The 21072-nt window shown below is 35.0% G+C and overlaps 1 protein-coding gene across 1 annotated transcript; it reads right to left on the bottom strand.

Moving 5' to 3' along the window:
• Positions 1-1141: 1141 nt before the first annotated feature.
• Positions 1142-20903, bottom strand: LOC126979141 (pyridoxal-dependent decarboxylase domain-containing protein 1). Its single transcript, XM_050828373.1, has 16 exons — positions 20756-20903; positions 20321-20688; positions 16398-16504; positions 15033-15164; positions 14099-14316; positions 12865-12936; positions 12088-12141; positions 10262-10453; positions 8900-8944; positions 8162-8290; positions 7774-7999; positions 7061-7211; positions 5958-6079; positions 5279-5450; positions 3864-3957; positions 1142-3085 (listed from the first exon to the last, which is right to left on the bottom strand). The coding sequence occupies exons 1-15, from the start codon at positions 20825-20827 to the stop codon at positions 3894-3896; spliced, it is 2124 nt and encodes a 707-aa protein (XP_050684330.1). The 5' UTR covers positions 20828-20903; the 3' UTR covers positions 1142-3085; positions 3864-3893.
• Positions 20904-21072: the final 169 nt, after the last annotated feature.

The following is a 21072-nucleotide window of genomic DNA, read 5'->3' as shown; positions in this document are numbered from 1 at the left end:
AAAATTAGTTCATCAATTCATTAGGGGTGTATAGTACTTAGCTGTGTTTTTAATTATAGAAAAAATGCGTGTAAAAGGCCAATACTATAAGAGCTTACCCTACTTTAGGCTAACAACAATTTAATTTAATGTGTTTTTCAGTACCGGCTGACTATACTGACGGTGTGTGCATAGGTATTGCCTTGCATGAACACAAACCCAGGATCCATTCGATTTGAAATTAGACATGAGGCCTGAAAGTATCCTCAATGCTACTCTGAGCAGTTCTAGAACCCCGATTTGAAAAAGAGAATTACTGCAAAGTTAGAAACACTGAAATAATCAGGTATGCAGGTTTCCGAAAATGGTCACGTCTACACAAACTAATATAGAAAATCATACTGAGAACTCGTGGGTAATAAGTACCATAATTCACGATAACTATCCTAGATCATATAATTACGTGTAAACCTTAAAACTATTTACCTACATATTGCGCCGTAGATAGAGCAATAATTCGTCGTAGGTGAAATGAAAATGGCTGGACTTCGTGCAATCGATTTCTTAATAAAATTCCTATATTATTACTTAAAATAGGATTCTAAGTCACTTATTGAACGTAAAAAGCTACCACCCACTCGAAAATATAATCCTCAGACCGGTAACGGCCGTAAGGAACTCAACGGGCATTTAAAAAAAATCGTTACAATACAAAATTAATTATATTAAATTCGCTCGATTCCCAAGGTGTGCTATCATTAAAAGAGTATGGTATGGTAACCTATTATACTACATAAATGTCCTTACAAAAATGATAAAATTAATAATTTGAGTAGGCATACATATTGCAGTGTGTGAAGATACCACGCACACAAGCATCTAATAGTTGCCGTTATAAAAAAGGTTTTGTTCTTAGGTAGAGAGGTATCTAGTTGGAGCGCAGCGGAGACCAATCCTTAATCTAAAGCTATAATTTTTCATGTCATTAAATATATAATAAACGATTAGATAGTTTTATGCCACACGACGACATCTTATGTTGTAAGTAGGTAGGTATAATAAAAATGACTGGAGTGTCGCGTTGTTCCCAGGAATAACATTTTTTGATTGCCTATTGCAGATCTGACAGCTATGAATGGCGGGATTGGAATGAAACACAGACAACGTACAATATTATTTATTATCATAAACAACCTACGTAGTTTAATAAATAAATCAGACTATATGTAAGACAAAATTATGATAGAAATTACGAAATTGTTTCGATTTAATCGTTCATCGATTGACTTCAATAAACATATACACCCTCTCATATTGTCTAAATGACATTGAAACATTAGGGATGGTATTAGTGCTCGAACGACGCGGACGGTGAGCGCTGACCATGTTTTCAACTGACGGCAAACTTGTTTACGCGTGTACAATTGCGAAGAAAAATGAATCTATTTTTATGCGATCAAGTTTTAATTGTTTAAGCTACACTTGACCGACGGTCGAGCACTAAATGGAGCCTAGAACATTAACCAGAGACAAGTCGAGAAATAAAACACTCTTAGCATTCTCTCGCAATCATGTAGATTGTGTTAAAATACAATTATTAAATTTTATTATTGCTAAGCGCGTTATTCAGATGAAATCAATTATAATTGTTACAATAATATACATTTGTACTAAATCTAGATACATATTTGTGGTAACTTGATTATTTAACATTAAACTAATTACATACTGAAATTGCAAATAAAATTAAGAAAAAGATCAAGTGTACAGTACCTACCTTCAATTTCATAGTACCGTTGAACTATAATTTGAATTGCGCATTTTCAAATTTCGAGTAAGTAACACACAAACCATTAACATTTTCTACCAATTTATTATAATTAAACACAATAATAAAGATATTATTAATGCCTCAGTTTATTGCGTTTATTTAACTACAGTATTTTGCACACTGTACAATGCTTAGTTTAAACCATATACTTATCAAATGTCTACGTGCATATCATGGAATAATAAAATTGTTAAGCTATATTATATCAATGAGCTGCTGAAAATTATTTATTTGAATAATATTTAATCATATGTATGTTATTTATTATTCTAAATATTCATTATATTTTAATATTATAAGTATTACATTAATTTGAATGTTATATGAATAAATACAATTACGTGATATTAATACCTACCCCCAAAATAACTAACAACACTATCAGTATAAGAACTTTTGACGATAAAAATCTTAATAATTATAATATTGAATTATGATTAATTGTTATTTGTATGAATGAAACAGAAGGTTTTTTTTCCTATGTACAATAGGGATTAAGAAATTAAAATTTACATATTATAATCTGGGTTCAAAACAATCTTACTTATGAGATCGGACTGAAATGTTGTACTATGACAGTTCGTTATTCCAACGGAGTGCGATGCGATATCTAGTAATATAAAGCACCTCTCTACGCCCTAAAATAAATTATTTACTATTCCTCTTACATTTTCAAAAATGATAACAAAAGTGTAGATGTAAGTGATAAATTTTGTACATCTCGGTATCCAGAAACACTATGACGTTAACTTTGAAAAATTTTCAAAAGAGGTATTCTATTTAATTTGATGGAGTTAATAAAATATATATTATGTAGGATATTTTAAATATAACAACATATTGTTATAAGAGAATTGAAATCTTTAATGAAATTATATTAATAATAAAACATTACTATATGCAGAAGCGATTTAAATCTTTATTTTCAAAGTCGACATACAATTTTATTTCCCAATAAAATTAAAAAGAAATCATAAAATAAACCTCAAAAGACATCAATCCGCATGTACACTGTACATGAGTTTTGACTGAATGAGAAAAAGTCAGTAGTGATTCCTACTTGACATTTGTTGCGATTTCAAATCGATACCTACCTTACTTCCAAATATACATTTCAGAAAAAGGCTCCAATGGAAAACTCGAGCTATTTGAAACCAAGCCGGGAGTTACTGCAGACCGTCAAGAAGAGAAGAGTGTATATTTCGGCCACGTCTTGAGACACGAGGGATACCAACTGCTCCAATTTATAATGATGGGCAAAGGGCAAACGACGCGCTGAAACAAAAAAAAGTCCTGGTTGCATAACATCCGGGAATGGATGAAGTTCGCCAGCGAATAAGAAATTATGTCGCTTAGCGTAATACCGCGAAAAAGTCGCTGAGCTGAGAGGCACATGAAAAAGAAGACCTACAAAGATCTAGACCATGTAACATGGAGAATCAAAAAAGTATTTGTAAAATGTTTAAATAAGTTAAGAATGTGCTTTGTGTATATATAAAGCAAAATGCTATACAGTTATCGCTCGAGTTGAATGCAGTCGAGGCCTGGGGTAAAGAATATCTCCCCCACTGTCCGCACGCCTCACCTCACGCGCCTGCAGTGTAGTGATGTGCCGTCCTTGTCAGTTATCGTACCGTGCTATTTATTTTTTGATTTTAATAATGACTGATTCGTGTCAATTAGATCCCGTTCTAAAAGAAACAAGTTTTTATACATCGCCAAGCACGAGAAATGGCGAATAATGTTTAGGGCACGTGTGTTGAAGAAATGCAGAATAACAATTTGAGATTTTATTATTAGGTTTAAATGGTAAACTTTAAGCATTATTTAAATTTATTGACACACTCATTATGGTCATCAATTATAATTAGGTCACATCACTATCGCATTTCTGAACTCTGCATTCAACTCGCGCGTTATCTGTAGGTTTATATTTATTGGGTAGAGGAATGATAAGCTACACGTACACTTCACCACTCGGCGACATGACACCGGCAGCACCATACAATTTAGTAGTACTAATAATAATTGGCTATCTTATGATACGGCTTACGTATTAATACTGGTATTTGACGCCCGCACTCTAGTCACTGGGGGCGGGGTGCGCACGCGCCGGTTCCTCGTCTGTGTCCTTATTTTGTGCGCAACTGTAAATTATAACAACTATGTATAAACAGTTTGTTATTTTTTAAGTGACTTCTGGGGTAAGTATACAAAATATTAAATTTATAACTAAAATTTATGGACGATGCGGGATTCGAACCCGCGCCTCTAGGGGTCCCAGCGCTCTATCAACTAAACCAACTGTCCACATGCCACATGATCCGTAATCTTGGTATGTTTTTATTGAACTCTCGGGTTGTGGCTCCATCAAGTTGTGTTTATCAATTACTTATTTGTATAACATATATATGCATAAGTTATTTCAGTACCACCTAAATCTAAATAAGAAAGTACTAGAAGTGACAGCCGCGTTAAGTATATCGCCTCACACGTGGCTATTAATTGCAACGACGGGCGAGTAACAACGCGTTAATATGCTGTATTTCATTATTATTTTACTGCGGAAACTAAACATTTTGAAACGAAATATATTTTACTATGAGATTCATAACTTATTCGTATTGTCGCCATTTTGCACACCAAGTCCCTCAATATATGGAACATTGCAAGCATAGGTTCGCCCAACTTATAATGTGTTTATTCATTGACATACAATAAAACAACTAGTCTCCCAATTGTTGGTCGTCAAAAAGTGTTCGAGCGGTGTTGTATATACATTTATTTATATAGATAACATAAAAACATTCATTCAAATTATCACTTTATATCGTGGCGGTAATGTTCAGATTGAAATGTAATTATTTATCAAACTGATAAAAAACGTCAAGTCAGGTACATAATTTTGTTAGTTTGGATATGCTGTTATTTGAACAGTTTTTCACTGAACACTTTGTTATAGCCACGCTATTGTATTCAAAGCGCGGTCGAAACACGTCCGAACGGAAACTCTGCCATTAGACGCGTAGGTAATTTTACTTCAGACAGTTTTCGATTTTGAGTTAGTTATTTACTGTACGTTTATCTTTCACTGATTATGGATACAAAAAAGCGCCTATTTCTGCCGTGAAGCAGTAATATGTAAGCATTACTGTGTTTCGGTCAGAAGGGCGCCGTAGCTAGTGAAATTACTGGGCAAATGAGACTTAACATCTTATGTCTCAAGGTGACGCAGCTGTAGTGCCGCTCAGAATTATTGGGGATATTAAAGAATTCAGAGCGGCACTGCATTGGCGTACCAATAAGCATCAGCTGAACGGCCTGCTCGTTTGGTCCCTGCTTGTCATAAAAAAAATGTTATGTCTATGCCTCCCATTGCGAGGTTCCCACAGAGAAATGAAATGTGGTGTCCTCCAAGGTAAGATGGTTACTCATCGAACTCATGTGTTTCACCTGGTGCAGTGGTACCTGTACAGATCCCTGGTGCTCTGCAGGGTCCCGTGTGTAAGCAGCAGGCGGCGGCCGGCGGGAGGAGGGGGAGGAGCCCACCACGACACCACTCGCCCCACCACTGGCACCCGTCGCAGCAGACCCTCGTTCCACGCCTCGCGCTCCAATTCCTCCTGAGCAGCCTCGATACCTGCACAATCATTTTTTGTTCGTTATTGGCATTAAAAATAGTATATTGTGCAACTCGGGTCGAGTTGCATATAATATTTTGTATTACAACATTTGCGTGTGCCTAATTCAAACTAACAAACAAATGACAAGTAAACTTTGTGCACTCAATGCACGCACGCAATTTTAAAATTGGCAAACGGCTCGTTTTCAACCGCAACAGCGAGCGGCAAGATACTACTACTTTTGTTTACCCGCGTGAGTAATACAAAAATTAAAACAAAATATACAGTTTACAGAAGAGAAAGAGAGAGAGAAAATTTGAACAGTCGGGACATAATGCTATCATACATTTAAAAATATTAATCACTAATAAAATATCCGTATCAAATTACATTCGTTCCTGGCGATTTTTCTTATAGTTTAATTGTGAATGAAAGTGCACACTAAAGTCATTCATTGGTTCTAGAGAGAGGAGGGAGGGTTTTTGGATCCAATTTTACACGTTACATAGTTTATATGACTGTACCTTTCTTCAAAACCTCTGTCATGTCTGTGAGCACCTTGGAACGCTCCTCCACATCCTTGCCCGCAGAAATCACCAGCTCTAGCAGCTCATCCACGTCTGTGTCCGCTGTCACCATGCCGAATCTTTAAAAGAAAATTAATTTTCGTCAAATTCCATAGAACCTTAGACCACAATATATAATGTTTTATATTGTTTTGTTGTGCATTTTGTGAATCTAACTATACTAGAGGAGCAAGCAAAATTCTATAACTAAAGCATATGTTCGCAGTAAGAATATAGTAACAAATCGTTCACTTTGAGCAGTTGCAGTAAGCCCTTCGCACAGTACGGACGCGTCTTTTGCAAATTTTAAAAATGAACCTCACTTATTTTTAAGAATAAAACTGGATCAATAATTATTATTAAAAGTGCAGAAAGGTGAGTGATTTATACTAGTGCATGCAGTGAAAATAATAATATCTCTTATAAAATTATTAAAGAAACGAATTCAAATTAAATTATTTAAAATCACTTGTAAAACAAGAGCTCGACGTTAAAAAAGCTTTTAGTAGTTAGTTTAATAAAAAAAATATTCGTTAAAACTAATATAATTTTGTAAGCTGTTTGAACTTTTGTTGTCAAAAAAATAGTTTTATTGATACAAATTTTGTTTAAAAAATTTCATAGATATGTTTTTTTAACAAATATAGTTTTAATTTGGAAACTGATTACCAAAGAAAACATACAGTTAGAAATGTATAGACTGATTATAAAATAAAAATATTAATAAACAAAAAAGGTTTATATTTATTATAAATCTCCCTTTTTATTTCTTTTCACAAAAAAAATATTGACAAATACATATAAAGTGAGAAGCCGGATATTCGGCGTTTTTTGCCGAATAGTGGTCGACTACAATAGTTCTCGGATAGTTGGCTTTATCGACTAGTTGGCACATCTCTAGTTATTTGTATTTAATAAATTTTTAAAAATTTATTATTTATTTGATGTAAGGCTTTGGAGGATCGTTGGAGGCATACTCATAGTAGTTTTATTATTTATATTTAGGGTAGAACTATTAGGATAAGATAATTTGAATTCGAAGACTTAACCATGTAGCAAACCTGACACAAGCCATCTTATCCTCGCCCTCGCCACAGGAGAAGGCGCCGTCCGTGGCCCGTAAGGTGTCCACCAGCTTCTGGTTCAACGAGTTGAGCTCCTCAGGGGGCGCGTGTTCCCATCCCGGCGGCACGTAGCGGACACCACCCAAACCTTCAAGTGGTTGACATTTGCTGAGTTGTTAATCATTTCAATAATAATAAGCTTGTTTGCTTGCTCACTGAACGATTTTGAAATTAGAGTAGTTGTTGTATGTTCTAGTAATAGTAATTAGTATAGTAATAATCTAGTATAGTAGGTATAGATTGTTAGTAGTAGCTCTAAGATTTATGTTTATATTAATTTAAATACTTAAATTTAAGTCAAGCCTATATCGCAATAGGTCACTCTGTAATGATAGGGGCTTTATTGGTTAAATAAATAAATAAATTAAATAAATTTCTTAAATATACCCGCATCTCATGTATACTTTGGTGAGAAGCTAACCAGAATACAACGCACTTGAGAAAGATATATGTAGTCTCATGTTGGAGTCAATACAAAATAAATTTATAAGATTTTTTATATTTGAGACTCTATGGAGTACAATATTCTTCTTACCCGCTTATGTATCAAACCTTGTTTATGTAAGGTATGGTTGCATAAAATGAGTTTTGTAGTTTTGTTATCTTGAAGCTTTGATCGAATCCAACAATTTAATCCGCACTTGACTAACCTGCCCAGCCCGGTACGTGCACCAACTTGAGACAGTCGTGCTGCGCCAGCTTCTTCTGGAAGGGCTCCCGCAGGTTGACGGTCGCGTGCAAGACGTGCAGCTGGGCCTCTAGGGCACAAGCCCAGGCCTCCAGTTTTTCACCGTCCAGAACTCTAGTCGAATCCTCCAGGGGGCAGTATCGTAGCACAACACCATAATCCTCAGTCTCGCATACTTCTATGTTTATCTACAACAAAATATTACAATCGGGTAAAACAACTTATACGTAACGATAGCTGATAGTAATTGAAACGCCCTGCCCATTACAATGCATTGCGGCTCAGGATTCTTGAAAGATTCAACAATTCTGAGCGGCACTACAATAATTTACTAATAATTAATACTGTACCATATCAGTTTCCCGCTGCAGAACTTGTCCGAGCCACGAGTTGAGCTTGTCGTAGTATGGTGGTGGACGCTGGACTCCAGCCGGCGCGAACTGGAAGACCACGCACGCTGACGCCGCACTTACTGCTTCCTGGACATCACCATCATTACATAAGTCAAGTCAATAGAGAAAATAACCTAAAATGGCGTCGCTTATAATTTTTTTAAAAAACTTTTTTGAAAACTTCTTCGACCCCTTTGGGGACTTTTTGGGAGGGAGGAATCTTATCGGTTCGCGTCACCGATATGCTCATGACTGACGATAAATAAATAATATAAAAATATATATATAGCTAGACACTTTTTGGATAGGTGAAATCTCGTGAGTTAGCGTCACCGAAATGCTTATAGCAGTATATCTGTAGCTATACAGCTGACGTATTGTGTAACATTAGTGCTGTGCATATCTTATAAGTGAAATTGAATGGATTTAGTGAAGTTCAATGCATATAAGAAATTAGTAATTTAAGTATTTGTTTTTAAACCTTATGAAATTTCAAATTTTAATACTAAAAGTTCTAAGTTTTCACTTCTGTGAGCAGTCTCTACAACAGCCGATTTTTTATACGCTTTATTTTATTAGCTTCACCTGCATATAAAATGACCCGTAAGATAGTTTATGCGTCTCTTACCTAAAACAAATCTAGTGTTCCCATAAAACATTCAGGTCGAAGTTTCATTCAATTATGTTTATACTTACAACAATGTCTACGTTCGGTAGTTCATCGCCTCCGGGTCTATCGCTCTGTAAAACAACATTAGAATAAATTTCTGACAGACTATATCTTATACCTTTAAACGAGCAATTCTTGTATATATAATCTGAATCTTGGAAACGGCTCCAACGATTTTCATAAAATTTTGTATACCGGGGATTTGGGGAGCAATAAATCGATCTAGGTAGGTTTCAATTTAAAAAAAAAATAGTTTTATCCGTGTTTTAATAAGAAAGAGCTCCAATAACATTAGAATACAAAGGTAAAGTTCTCAATTGCTCAGATGGGACATTGGGTAATCTGGAATGCAGAAGATTCCGGTTCGAATCCGAATGTCCTATTACTTTTTTTGTTCAAGTTTTGTACATTCTTAAGAATCCGAGCAAGGCTCGGTTGTCCAGATATTAATTATTTATGCAAAAATTATTCTATTGAATTAGACGTTCTTTTGATATTTTTTTTTACATATAATGTTCATCTTTTTTGTTAATTTCGCTAAGCTTTGTAACTGGTAATACTATGACTAGTATGCACAATAAAGTTCAAATCCATTGTTCTTTAGTTCTTTTCTAACAGACTTATAAATTGAGAATTATATTATTTAATAGCATTTGATGAATCTGCTTGCATAACATCTTTTTCTGTCTTGTTGTGCGGGCTGATCACTTTTTATTTAAATTTGCTAATGCTTAAAAACTTATGCCACATTTTATTTAAAGAATAAACCGGTCAAATTCTATTCGGTACCCGTACACAAAGGGTTCCGTACCCTCGTATAAGGTATAATAACACTGTACTTTTTAATTTGTTTTATAAATGAATCATTTTTAATTTGCTTAATATCGTCATCTTGGTTCTAATTGTTTTTTTTTATTTATTTTTTGTGACAATAAGGGACGAGATGAGCAAGACGTTCAGCTGATGGTTACGATACGCCCCACCCATTACAATGCAATGCAGCTCAGGGTTCTTGCAAAACCCTAAAACTCTGAGCGGCATTACAATTGCGCTCGAAACCTTGAGACATAAGATATTAAACCTAATTTGCCCAGTAATTTCACCTGATACGGCAGCCTTTAGACCGAAATACAACAATGCTTACACATTACTGCTTCACGGCAGAAAGACGCCGTTGTGGTACCCATAATCTATCCGACATTCTGTGCAAAGAAGCCTGCCACGTATTGTTATAGCTGCAATGGTAATTCATACTCAATCATAATTAAAGCTATCTAACTATTAAAGTTTATTAGATTCAGGAGAGCGGATTTGTACTAATAGGGATCCCGATAATAACGTAACCTGAAAAATGAGTGTTGATTAGCTAGAGGCGGAGATCTACTTACAATGAGTCGCAGCTGTGCAGAGTGTAGCAGCGTGCGAGCCGCGCGGGCAGAACGGAACGCGTATTCGATGCGGCGGGCCAACCGCCGCGTGCCACCCGCTCGTACGCACGTCCACACCGGCAAAGCAGACAGCTTGTTAGCGCTGTTTGACAGCCCTGAGATCGCCAGGAGCGCTCCTTCCCGCGTTCCGGACTGTCAAACAAAGGAGAATGCCGGAGTATGCATAAAAATCTTGTTCTAATTTATAACTTCGCAAATATATATGTTAGTTATGATATACGAACAGGGGTTTAAAAATTACATAACATTATTACAGCAACTTATCGTTTCGAAACACTCGAGGAATGATACTAGTTTATTATGAACTACTTTTTTAAGGGGAAAAATCAAATGAAAACCGAAACACGCCTAACTTTTTAAATATTTACATACAATATGTCGAATACAAAAAAAAACTGCACATGGATGAAAAATAATATTCAGTATTCATAGAAACATACAATACCGATAGGTTCCCATATTTTTCACCGGTAACTTAATCGTATGCCAATTAGATCTGCACCTCGTGTTACTCCAACTAATTTTCGTAGCTGTTGTCTAACATTTTAACTGCGACAAACAGCAGCGCGCAACACCACAGAGTACTAACACTACCACTAAACACACCACAGACTATTTATACATGTATGTTTTGTTTAATCTTGTAACGCATAGTTTAATTTTAAGAAAATATAAAACACACCATCCAGATCGTGAAATATCCTTCGCGGCTTAAACGCTATTCATTAGTTTATTTAACATTATTACAATACTATTATATCCATTAAAGCGTTGACTCATATAGCTAATAATAATATTGACATGATTCTAAAGTCACCCGGCACCACTGTCGAAACTAGGGTAAAACCGAAATCGTAAGTAGAAACACTGTATATCTCTAGGTATCTACTGTCATTGTCATAAACTCATCATTGTTTGCAAACCGTTGGAAAAGAAAACTCGGAAAACCCAGTGATTTCTTGGATTAACTTGTTTTACTGGGCGGTGATCAGTGTTTTCTTGTAATCGTCTATTATATTCTGTTAATATCACACTGATTTATATTTAGACATAATCTTGAGAATATTTCTAATGTTTTACCGCTGATTTGGTTAAGACGAAAGAATAGCCCAGTTTTCATACAAGGATCGGCATTCTCATTTGTCAACTATTTACTTTTAATACTTGATTATTCTTTACAAACTCACAAACAACCTTATAGACTTTACAGATCTTCTGCAAAATATTGGCCACAATGCCTAAATTTTTTGTCGAATAGGTACTTATTCATTTTTATTAAATTTAACAGAAAGATCTACGATTTAAACTCTAAACTTCAACACATATGCATAAACTATAATAAATATTTAAATTAGATCATAATATTGATAGTTTTCAATTTTTAACTTTTATAAACAACAGGTTATCCTTATCATTTAATGAGCTTAAATTAAGTTTAGTAAGTAATTAGTAAATTCATTTATTTTTATTTTTTATAATTGTTTATAGCATTAGTGTCATGGTTTAGTAACATTTTACTTACATTATAAATACTGTTACAATTAAAAATAAACAAAATATTACATTTGAATTTGGAATCTGTCATTTTTATATGATTGTTCATTGAGTTTTCTCATTTTGCCGCCAATACATTGTACAATATTTTGCGATATTAAAATGGAGTGGGGTCATAAAGAGAACCGACATGCATGTATAACACGAGATATTGGAACTCATCTATCATTAGGGGGCCAGTGCTGTGCCAAAATTATAGCATTAATACTTACCGCTTGAGTGCTGTGATCATGCCATGTGACAGCTTCTGGTAATCTATAGAAAGTCTGTACAGTATTAAGAAATTTTTATGATTTTTATAAAATACTAGCTGACCCGACAGACGTTGTTCTGTATATAATAAATAAAATAATGTTTTATATGAATTTGTCAATAATATATCATAACATCAAAAATTACTTCGTAAAATATGCACACTGCTGTCGTAATGAAATTGTTTCACAGCAGAACTGTCAAACCGTGCGTCAATACATTCTCTCATAGAAATTATGTATGGACACATCAAAGGAAAAACAAATTTGTTGTTTTTATTTAATTTAGCAGCATTTTCCTATTTATTCACCTTTTAAACCTTCTCTGGACTTCCACAAATAATTCAAGACCTAAATTTGCCAAATCGGTCCAGCCGTTCTCGAGTTTTACCGATACTAACGAAGAGCAATTCATTTTTATATACATAGATAATAAAAATAAGAGCAATCTTTTTTAAAACTCAATCTCCAATATCGAAGCCACAAGATAATCAAAATATCCACTTTGATCGATCAAAAATAATAACAAAATGTCAAAAAAGACACACACTTAAACCCCATTTATTAAAGCTTAGGTAGCATAAGTTACTTGCCGAGCAATTCATGATTTTTATCCATCCTCACCATCTGGATGTATTGATGATAGTGACAGTGATCACTTATTAATAGGTGAGTGCTCGTTATTCCCTATCTAAAAAAATAAACTGGTAAAGCAGGCAGCAAAATATAAAAGGATACAACAGTTGGAAGACCCGGAACACCAAACCAAAGTCCCGGAGTTAATGTGAGTGCATCTGCTATGGTAAATTTCTGAAACAATATGTATTCAAGTAATTACTATGGTTATAAAACAAAATAGGAATTTGAAAGTTCTCTACAGTGCTCCCAAATTAATAATGTGCATACAGATCTTCGCCACTTTTCGGCAACGGTCGTATTTCCCGACAGTCGGCAGACGATATCTATATAGTGGTAAAATGCATTACTTTTGCATAATTTAGTAGAATTATATTACAATAATAATAACAAGAGGGGTGTGTAATAGGAGCTCTATATAATTCCACATAGACTGAACACGTGCAGTCGTCGGCACCAATACTTAAAGACGACTGACTGACCGGCTACCACAGCCGACCGCCCGATTTGTTTTCGTATTGTGAACACATGATTTGACTCCTATTTCTTTCGCACAAGGTGCAAAATGCAAGTGCATTGTTTAGGGCTCTTACGATTGAATGAATCGGGTGTTTCCGGGAATACGCCCATTAGCGAAGATCTGTATGCGCATTATTAATTTGGGAGCACTGTACATATTTTGTGCTCTTCGACTATCCAATTCGCACTGTACGCTACAAACTCAAATGTGATTGTAACGATGAGTGTGTGGCTTCCTTCACAGCACTGTTTTAAAGGAATGTATTTCCATGTATTTCCAAGCTTTGGAATGAGAGCCATGTAAATTATAAAAATATTATTTATATTAGTGTAAAATTAAGAAATCTATTTTTATTTATTTAATCACGTTTCCTTTAGCTAAAAATGTAAAGAGTATATTAAAAATAAAACAGAATAGATTCGCCAATTAAAAGGAATACTAATAATAGTTCAATGGTATGTGACAAATAATGTAGTTTAAGACAAAAACGAAACATACTGTATAAAAATAAAGAAAAACTTCCAAGAAAGAATTAAATAGAAAGAAAAGAAGAAATCGTATCCATATTGAGTAACTGAAACGGTGAGTAGGTTGTGTGGTGTTAGTGAATGTAAGTAGTATGAGTGTTTGTTCGAATATAATGTTTAAATTACTGTGTGACGATTAATAAATTATCATTTAGTTTGCAAAAAGATTCATTTCTACCGCGTGTGAACATGTTTGAGGCACGTGTTTGAAAACATAGAGAATTGATTAAAATTTAAACGGTACACAAATTGTTTTGGTTTAATAACAAAATGGCGGTACGAAATATACCTGATCGCTATTACCCAAAGCGGCAGGCAAAGCCAATGCATGCCCTCTCAAATATAAATATATGTTATTCTTCTTGCATATCCTGGCAAGAGAGACCAGCGGCGCAGTGGTGCCCAGCGGAGGCGCACCCACCTCCCCAATCACTAGGAGTGGTATTCGATTATTGGAGAGGTCTTCTTCGCAGAACTTCTCTAAAGCAGCAAGATCCATACCTCGACCTGAAACAATGTATTAGATTTTGTGTTCCTAAACTACTTTTGAAATGGGTTATAACACATGTATTACTTCAATGAATTGTAATACCTAATCAATCAAAGCAGATAATTATTAATATTAATTTAGTCAGATGTTTCTCGAGCATTCAGACTGGATGGTCACAAGCGACTGAAGTTTACATGAGTAGACATTTATTATCCAAGTTGATGGATGTGAAACTTGGTGTAGATTATGGTTTGAGCAATTAACCAAATGTTCTATTTCAGGTTTTCTAAGTTTGGGTTTTAATTTATAGTATAGACACAGTTCGCGTCTTCTTAATTGAACATTGGATGTTTTTAATTTTTTTCACACACAACTCTAGAAAGAATCTCTTTTGGAATAATTATTGGTTGTTCAAATCAGATGTAGTTTTTGGACGATCAGATGTGTGTTCATATACCTATCCTGTACGGCACAATGATCGCAACTTTATTCAGTCATTTTACTTTTGGGTTAAAATACTTTGGGAGTGTTTAGTTTAAACAACTTTCAACTCAACTAATTGCACTGCGTCTTACAGGTTGAACATCCCATTTTTCTATCATCATATGTATATAGCATGGGTGTTTCGCACTTAATAGAAGGTCACATCCACTATTATGTTTATATCATTTTTGTTACAGAAATAAATATTTTTTCATTTTTCATAGCATAACACAATAAAGAAAACAGAAACCTGAGGGGTCGGCAGGCACAGGTCTTACGCAGGAGAGAGGAAGCGCCAGCTGTCGGCACAGGTGTTGAATGACCAGCATCGGACTTGCCATGCAGCTGTATATTGATGGGAGGTGGTTGGTGAACGCCAGAGCTAGAATCATACACAATGAAGACACCGTTAAAAACTAGTACATTTAGAAATTTCAAATCGTTTGAAGTCTTACCAACCATAAACCACATCTAAAAATTATACCGTAATGAAAAGCTCTATTTATAGAGTCCTTATATCCTTACCTTCATACACTTCATATAGCATATCGACAAATAAAGCTTGCTAGAGGGAAGAACATCTCTAACGGAGATACAGCAAGATAGAAAGAGTAAGCGAATCTATTGTAACTGTAACCGACTTTGATTGACAACTCGTAAGCAATCAGCCACTCTTGGCATTAGCTTTCTAAACATAATACCAATAGCTAACGCACAAATTGACAATCAAAATTGGTTACTAATCATCTGGCTGTCAGATTGTCTATATACGATACTATATTCTATAGTCTATGCTTACCATAATAATTTTAAAAAGTTTATTAAGCCCATGGAGTTGAATAAGTCTTCAGCATCAATGATCTTACACCAATAAGTTTAATTACACCTTCGCACGCATTGTGAAGACAGAAGATGATATCAAAAGATTGTTCACATTAAATGAAAAGGTTTTTATTATCTGACTTTCGCTCGGCTCGGTTCACATACTCTTTCTATTTCGTTCCATAGCTTTCTATCTATGCTTCATTATATTTTGAAGCAACTGAGGTGAAGTTGAAATGCAAAAACAAAAGAATGACTACACATTTATATTTTTAGAAGTATTTTTAACAAAATCAGTTACGAAAATAAACGTGACTAGCGTTAATTAATAATTTGAAGAGATACCAAACTAAATTACAATAATGGTTTGACAACGGACAGGGGTACCCTTTACACTAGTACACACATTATTTTTAAATGAAGCGCACGAGCTTATATAGACTCACCGACCACTGCTTGTCATCGCTTCCAAGATGACATCTCCTGTCATCCTTTCCAAGATGACGTCTCCTCACTGTGCGTCTAGCATTATAACATACTAGCTGACCCGGCAAACGTTAGTTTGCCATATAGAGTATAATTCACGCGATAGTTTTATAAATAATAAATAGCATATGTGTTATTCTGGTGTGTAAGCTATATTATTTTAAAGTTTCATCAAAATCCAATCAGTTGTTTTTGCGTTTAAGAAGTTCAAACATACATCCAGACATACAAACTTTCACATTTATAATATTAATAGGATTATGTGGACTTGTCTAACCATTTAAATTTAATACTCAGTAACTCTTACCACCATCTTCGACATAGCGAGGGTATCTATGGTTTATTAACATCCTCGTCACGCGCACCATGCCCTCGAAGTGCTCCTGGTGATAGAACGCGTTGTAGTCTGATAATCTGAAATCATATCTGTGTTCAAATTCGTTGCAGAGTATCGCCTTTACATCAGCGCTAATCTGCAGGGTAACTCTACAAATGTTGAAGGTTTTACCAGTGGGAGGCTCCTTTGTCCAGGATGACGGGTAGATTATGGGTACCACAACGGGCCTTTTTCTGCCGTTAAGCAGTAATGTGAGCATTACTGTGTTTCGGTCTGATGAGCGCCGAAGCTAGTGAAATAACTGGGCAAATGAGACTTGATATCTTATGTCTCTAGGTGACAAGCGCAGTTGTAGTGCCGCTCAGAATTTTTCAATAATCAGGGCGTATCAATTACCATCAGCTGAACGTCCTGCTCGTCTCGTCCCTTATTTTCATTAAAAAAAGACGTGACGACGGGTTGCGTTCAAAAACCTCCACCACACATATATTTTCGCAATATAAGCTATTTATGAATTTGTAGTTGTTAAGGAAACACAAAACTGTCTAACAGAATAATCAAAAAAATGTGCATGCTTTCCAATATAGTTTTTTTTTGTTATGTATTTCGATTAGAATTTTTTAAATAATATAATTAAGGTCAATAACTGAAAATTCATATCCAGTAAATCTAGAAACCGTAATTATTTCCCGTTTCCCATTTGTGATTAGTAAAAAAAAAGGTGATTTGGAAATTTGTTTATTATTTACATTATAATATTATATCACCATCAATTCAGTCGGAAGGTGTCCAGTGTTAGACAAAGGCCTTACATAATATAACACATGTAAAGATCTATTTAATAATAATAATCTATAAATGAAATTAAAAATTAATTAAACTAAGTCTATTTAATATAATCTTTATTTGTGAAAACTGCCAACAATTTTTTTACAAATACAATAGATATGAACAATTAAATTAATGTGAATAACAAACGAGGAACGAACAGAACGATAACAAACGAGGCAGCAGCGCGTTCCGCAAAAAGTTCTCAGCAAACGTTAGGTTCAAGGTAAATTCCTAACACTGATATTATGCACTTCCTAGATTTTTTTTTTATTTGTTTCCATGCGATGCCATTTTGTATTCGTTGCTATAAAGAACTCCAATAAATGACTAAATAGCATTTATTTTAAATAATTATTAAAAAAACTAGTGACAACCCTATGTCCTGCGAAGTGTCAGTATACATTGTCAGCTTTTCGACCATCAAAGGCGACGGCCCACTGTCAGATTTCTGTTCACATTCCTTTCATGCATGCTCACAAGGATACATCTTATGGTTTCTTGTAGAATGATATTGACTATCTCTCGGATCTTTTGGACTAATCTCGGATGTTTTGCGGAGCTGGCTGCACTGCCAGCATTGAATTGAAGTCGGGACTTCAAGTTCGCCAATCCAATCGACGAAACCCGATTTCTAGCATATGTGCTTCCGTGTTGACAGACCGGTGAGCACGACAATTGTCTTCTATAGTCTCCAGGACTTGTCATGCGGGTTGAACATGAAGAATTAAAGCTTCGTTTTCTGTAGCTATGTTGATTCAATGTGCCATTTTGTATAAAGACTACTTAGTCATAAATGTTAGTTATGGAGTTCCATATGTTCACTCAAATGTTGCCATTCTTATTGAGTTAAGTGTATCTCTACACGAGGCATCCTCAGGAGATGTTGATTCGCCAAATATGGATTTAATTGATTTGATTGGATAAATGATAATTATGGAAAATTAATTTTCCGTACGTTCAAACAACTTTATGCTTGCCCAAAAACATAACGGAGCTCCCACCATAGGGGGTGATTTCTTAAATGCAGAGAATGTTTGAAGAAATCACCTCCTTCATCACCCCAATCATCACCTTCACCACACAGAGATATCTTAGTTTAACTATCTTCATCAGACAACAGTTTTCAAAGAGCTTTCTTCCTCGTACTACAATTATTATTATTATTACTATTCCATAAAAAAAAAAACAGTACCCTATCCCAGAACTCTTCTTCTGTTCTGTTCTTTTGCAGTTTTATTTTATGGAAAAGAAGGTCAAATGAGCGTATCTGGTCACAGTCAGTTGTGCCGCTTTTGCCCTTAAAAAGATCAGACAGTTGACAGATGTGAAAACAGCTCGCCTGGTCTCCCATACAATAAACATCATTTTTATAAATTAATTAATTAATTCGTTGATTGGCACAGGTGATGTATTCCTGTTGCCACTATAAAAACAAATACAGATTAAAATAAATATATATTGCGGCTCACATACAACAAACATGATTTTTATAGATACATAATGGTACGGAACCCTTCATGCGCGACTCCGCCCACACTTGGCCGGTTTTTTTAATAACAAGTACCAACTACTGGTATTTTTTAACTTTAAAAAAGGGTATAGATGATCAAAAAAAATTTACTGTAGGTTTTATGATTTAAGCAATTAATTTAGTAAACATCGCAAAATAATTAAAAAATATAGTGAAGTTTTCCAATTAATTTATAAGTTTCAATACACTGATAAGGCGTTAATTAAAAGACTTTATCACAGTTTTACAACAACACTAAACCAATGTGATAGCAAACATTGTAATCCTTTTACAACAACAAAAGCATTTACAATTATCAGTATATCATGATAGCATTGATAATGGCATTTGAACATCATAGGAAATTTATAAGTATATTAGTTTTTATTTGATTAGTAGGGCTCAATTACATTTCTTTTCATTTGATTTTTAACCATCATTACCTACAAAGCTATCGAGAAAGCTTGTGCTTTCTCTAGTAAGCTAAGGACACAGCTTCGATTCCCACATCGTTCATAAATTTTGCTTACAATTTTAATTTAAGTAATTAATCTTAATTTTAGTTTAGATTCGGGTGAGTGACATCTCTTGTCAATTTCCTAATATGCAATTATTGGGATTGAGCAGGTTATCAACTGTAAAGTAGATCCTGTATATGAAGCCACAACCTGATAGTTGGACTGAACATACCAAGATTTATGAACCAAACGTGACTTGAACAGTTGGGTAAGTTGGAAGAGAGCTCAGATGGTACCCAAGAGGTTGCAGGTTCCAGTCCCGCATCATTCATAAATTATGGTTACAAGGTGATTTGGTAAGCTGTACCAAACTACGAAACTACCAAACTATGTAATGACCCTCCAGCTCAGTGTCTCCAAGATGATACAGAGTAATGTGAACATCTTCCTACAAGGCCAGGAACACTCTAGTTACTCCTCTGGTGTAATAGGAGAATGTGGATGGTGTCCTCCACTTCAAAAAAGAAATGATATATATATATATATATATCTTTTAAAATATTAGGTACCCCCAGAATGATACAATATTGCTGAACTGTGTGTGTGTCTTGTGAAAAAATATACATGTCGCTGGGTAAAACACATATCAGTTTGTGATTTAGCATGCTAGTAACTGTGCACCTGATCACAGTTACGGGACACAATTTATCAACAGATTAGTGTTACAACCTTAAAAAATATATATATAATGACTGAGTTCAGCTAGCTGCACTAGGAAAATACATACAAAGTAATTGGTGTGTAAATATATACCCCCTTATTCATAATGGTCCGCTAACTTAAAACAGCCGCTAAGGAGTGTTTTTCTTCATTCTGACTTAGGTCAATAGAAGAAGACAGAGTGTGAATTAGCAATGCTTTAACTTAGCACACTATTATGAATAAGGGGGATAGTGTCATCTCCAAAACATTTGGTAATAGCAAGGTGGGTAATTCAGTATGTAGCATTTGATAATTAGTTCTAGATCATTATTTATGTTGTTTATTACACTAACCAGAGAGTTGTATCTAAATAAATATATTATACTACTCACTTAAACATGTGTGAGAGCCACAGTGTTGATTCACTTGCGATATGTGCTCCAAGCCTAGCAGCATGACTTCTTTCCAGTCTCCCAAACAATGCCATTATACTGTGCGATAGTATAGCAGCACGGGTTATTGGATCAGTCGGCAATAAAGGTGGATCTGAACTATCACAGCTTGGGTCGGTTTTCACAACCATGTCCTCCAGAACTTTCAAAATTTCGTCCATTGGGGTTTCTTCCGGCTCGAAGGAGTTGGTACTGAATTTCCGGTTCTCCGGCTCATCTTCAGGACTATCCTGCGCGTTAACGACAGCTTCTAATCTACCCACAACTTCAGACACTTGAAACTCCAGACCACCAAACAAACGCCGGTCCTATAAGAACGGTGTAATCAGTGACGCTATTGCGACAAAAGTATAATTTTAGATAATGTTTTAATACCACATCGAGCTGGGCTTCTTCAACGGGGTGGAGTTTGCCGGAATCAACATCGGATGATGTCGGGTCTTCCATTGTGCGTGGATAATAATTTATATATTTTAAATTTTACACACTAAACAAGAATTTGTATTCGTCACTCCATCAATCCAATGTTTTGACTTTTGGGTTTGAAGGCGCATTTCATATCGACAAAAATGTCAAATTATGAATGACGACAATGACAGAATGTTACATTTTTTTTTGGACTTTACGGCCTGGTATCTAGACCTTTAGGCCAACAGAATGTTACATGAAGTTTATAACCACAGACTGTATAG

Source organism: Leptidea sinapis, chromosome Z (assembly GCF_905404315.1).
Source record: "Leptidea sinapis chromosome Z, ilLepSina1.1, whole genome shotgun sequence".
Lineage (NCBI taxonomy): Eukaryota > Metazoa > Arthropoda > Insecta > Lepidoptera > Pieridae > Leptidea > Leptidea sinapis.
Note: the sequence above shows the minus strand (reverse complement) of the source record. Positions and strands in the feature narration are given on the sequence as shown.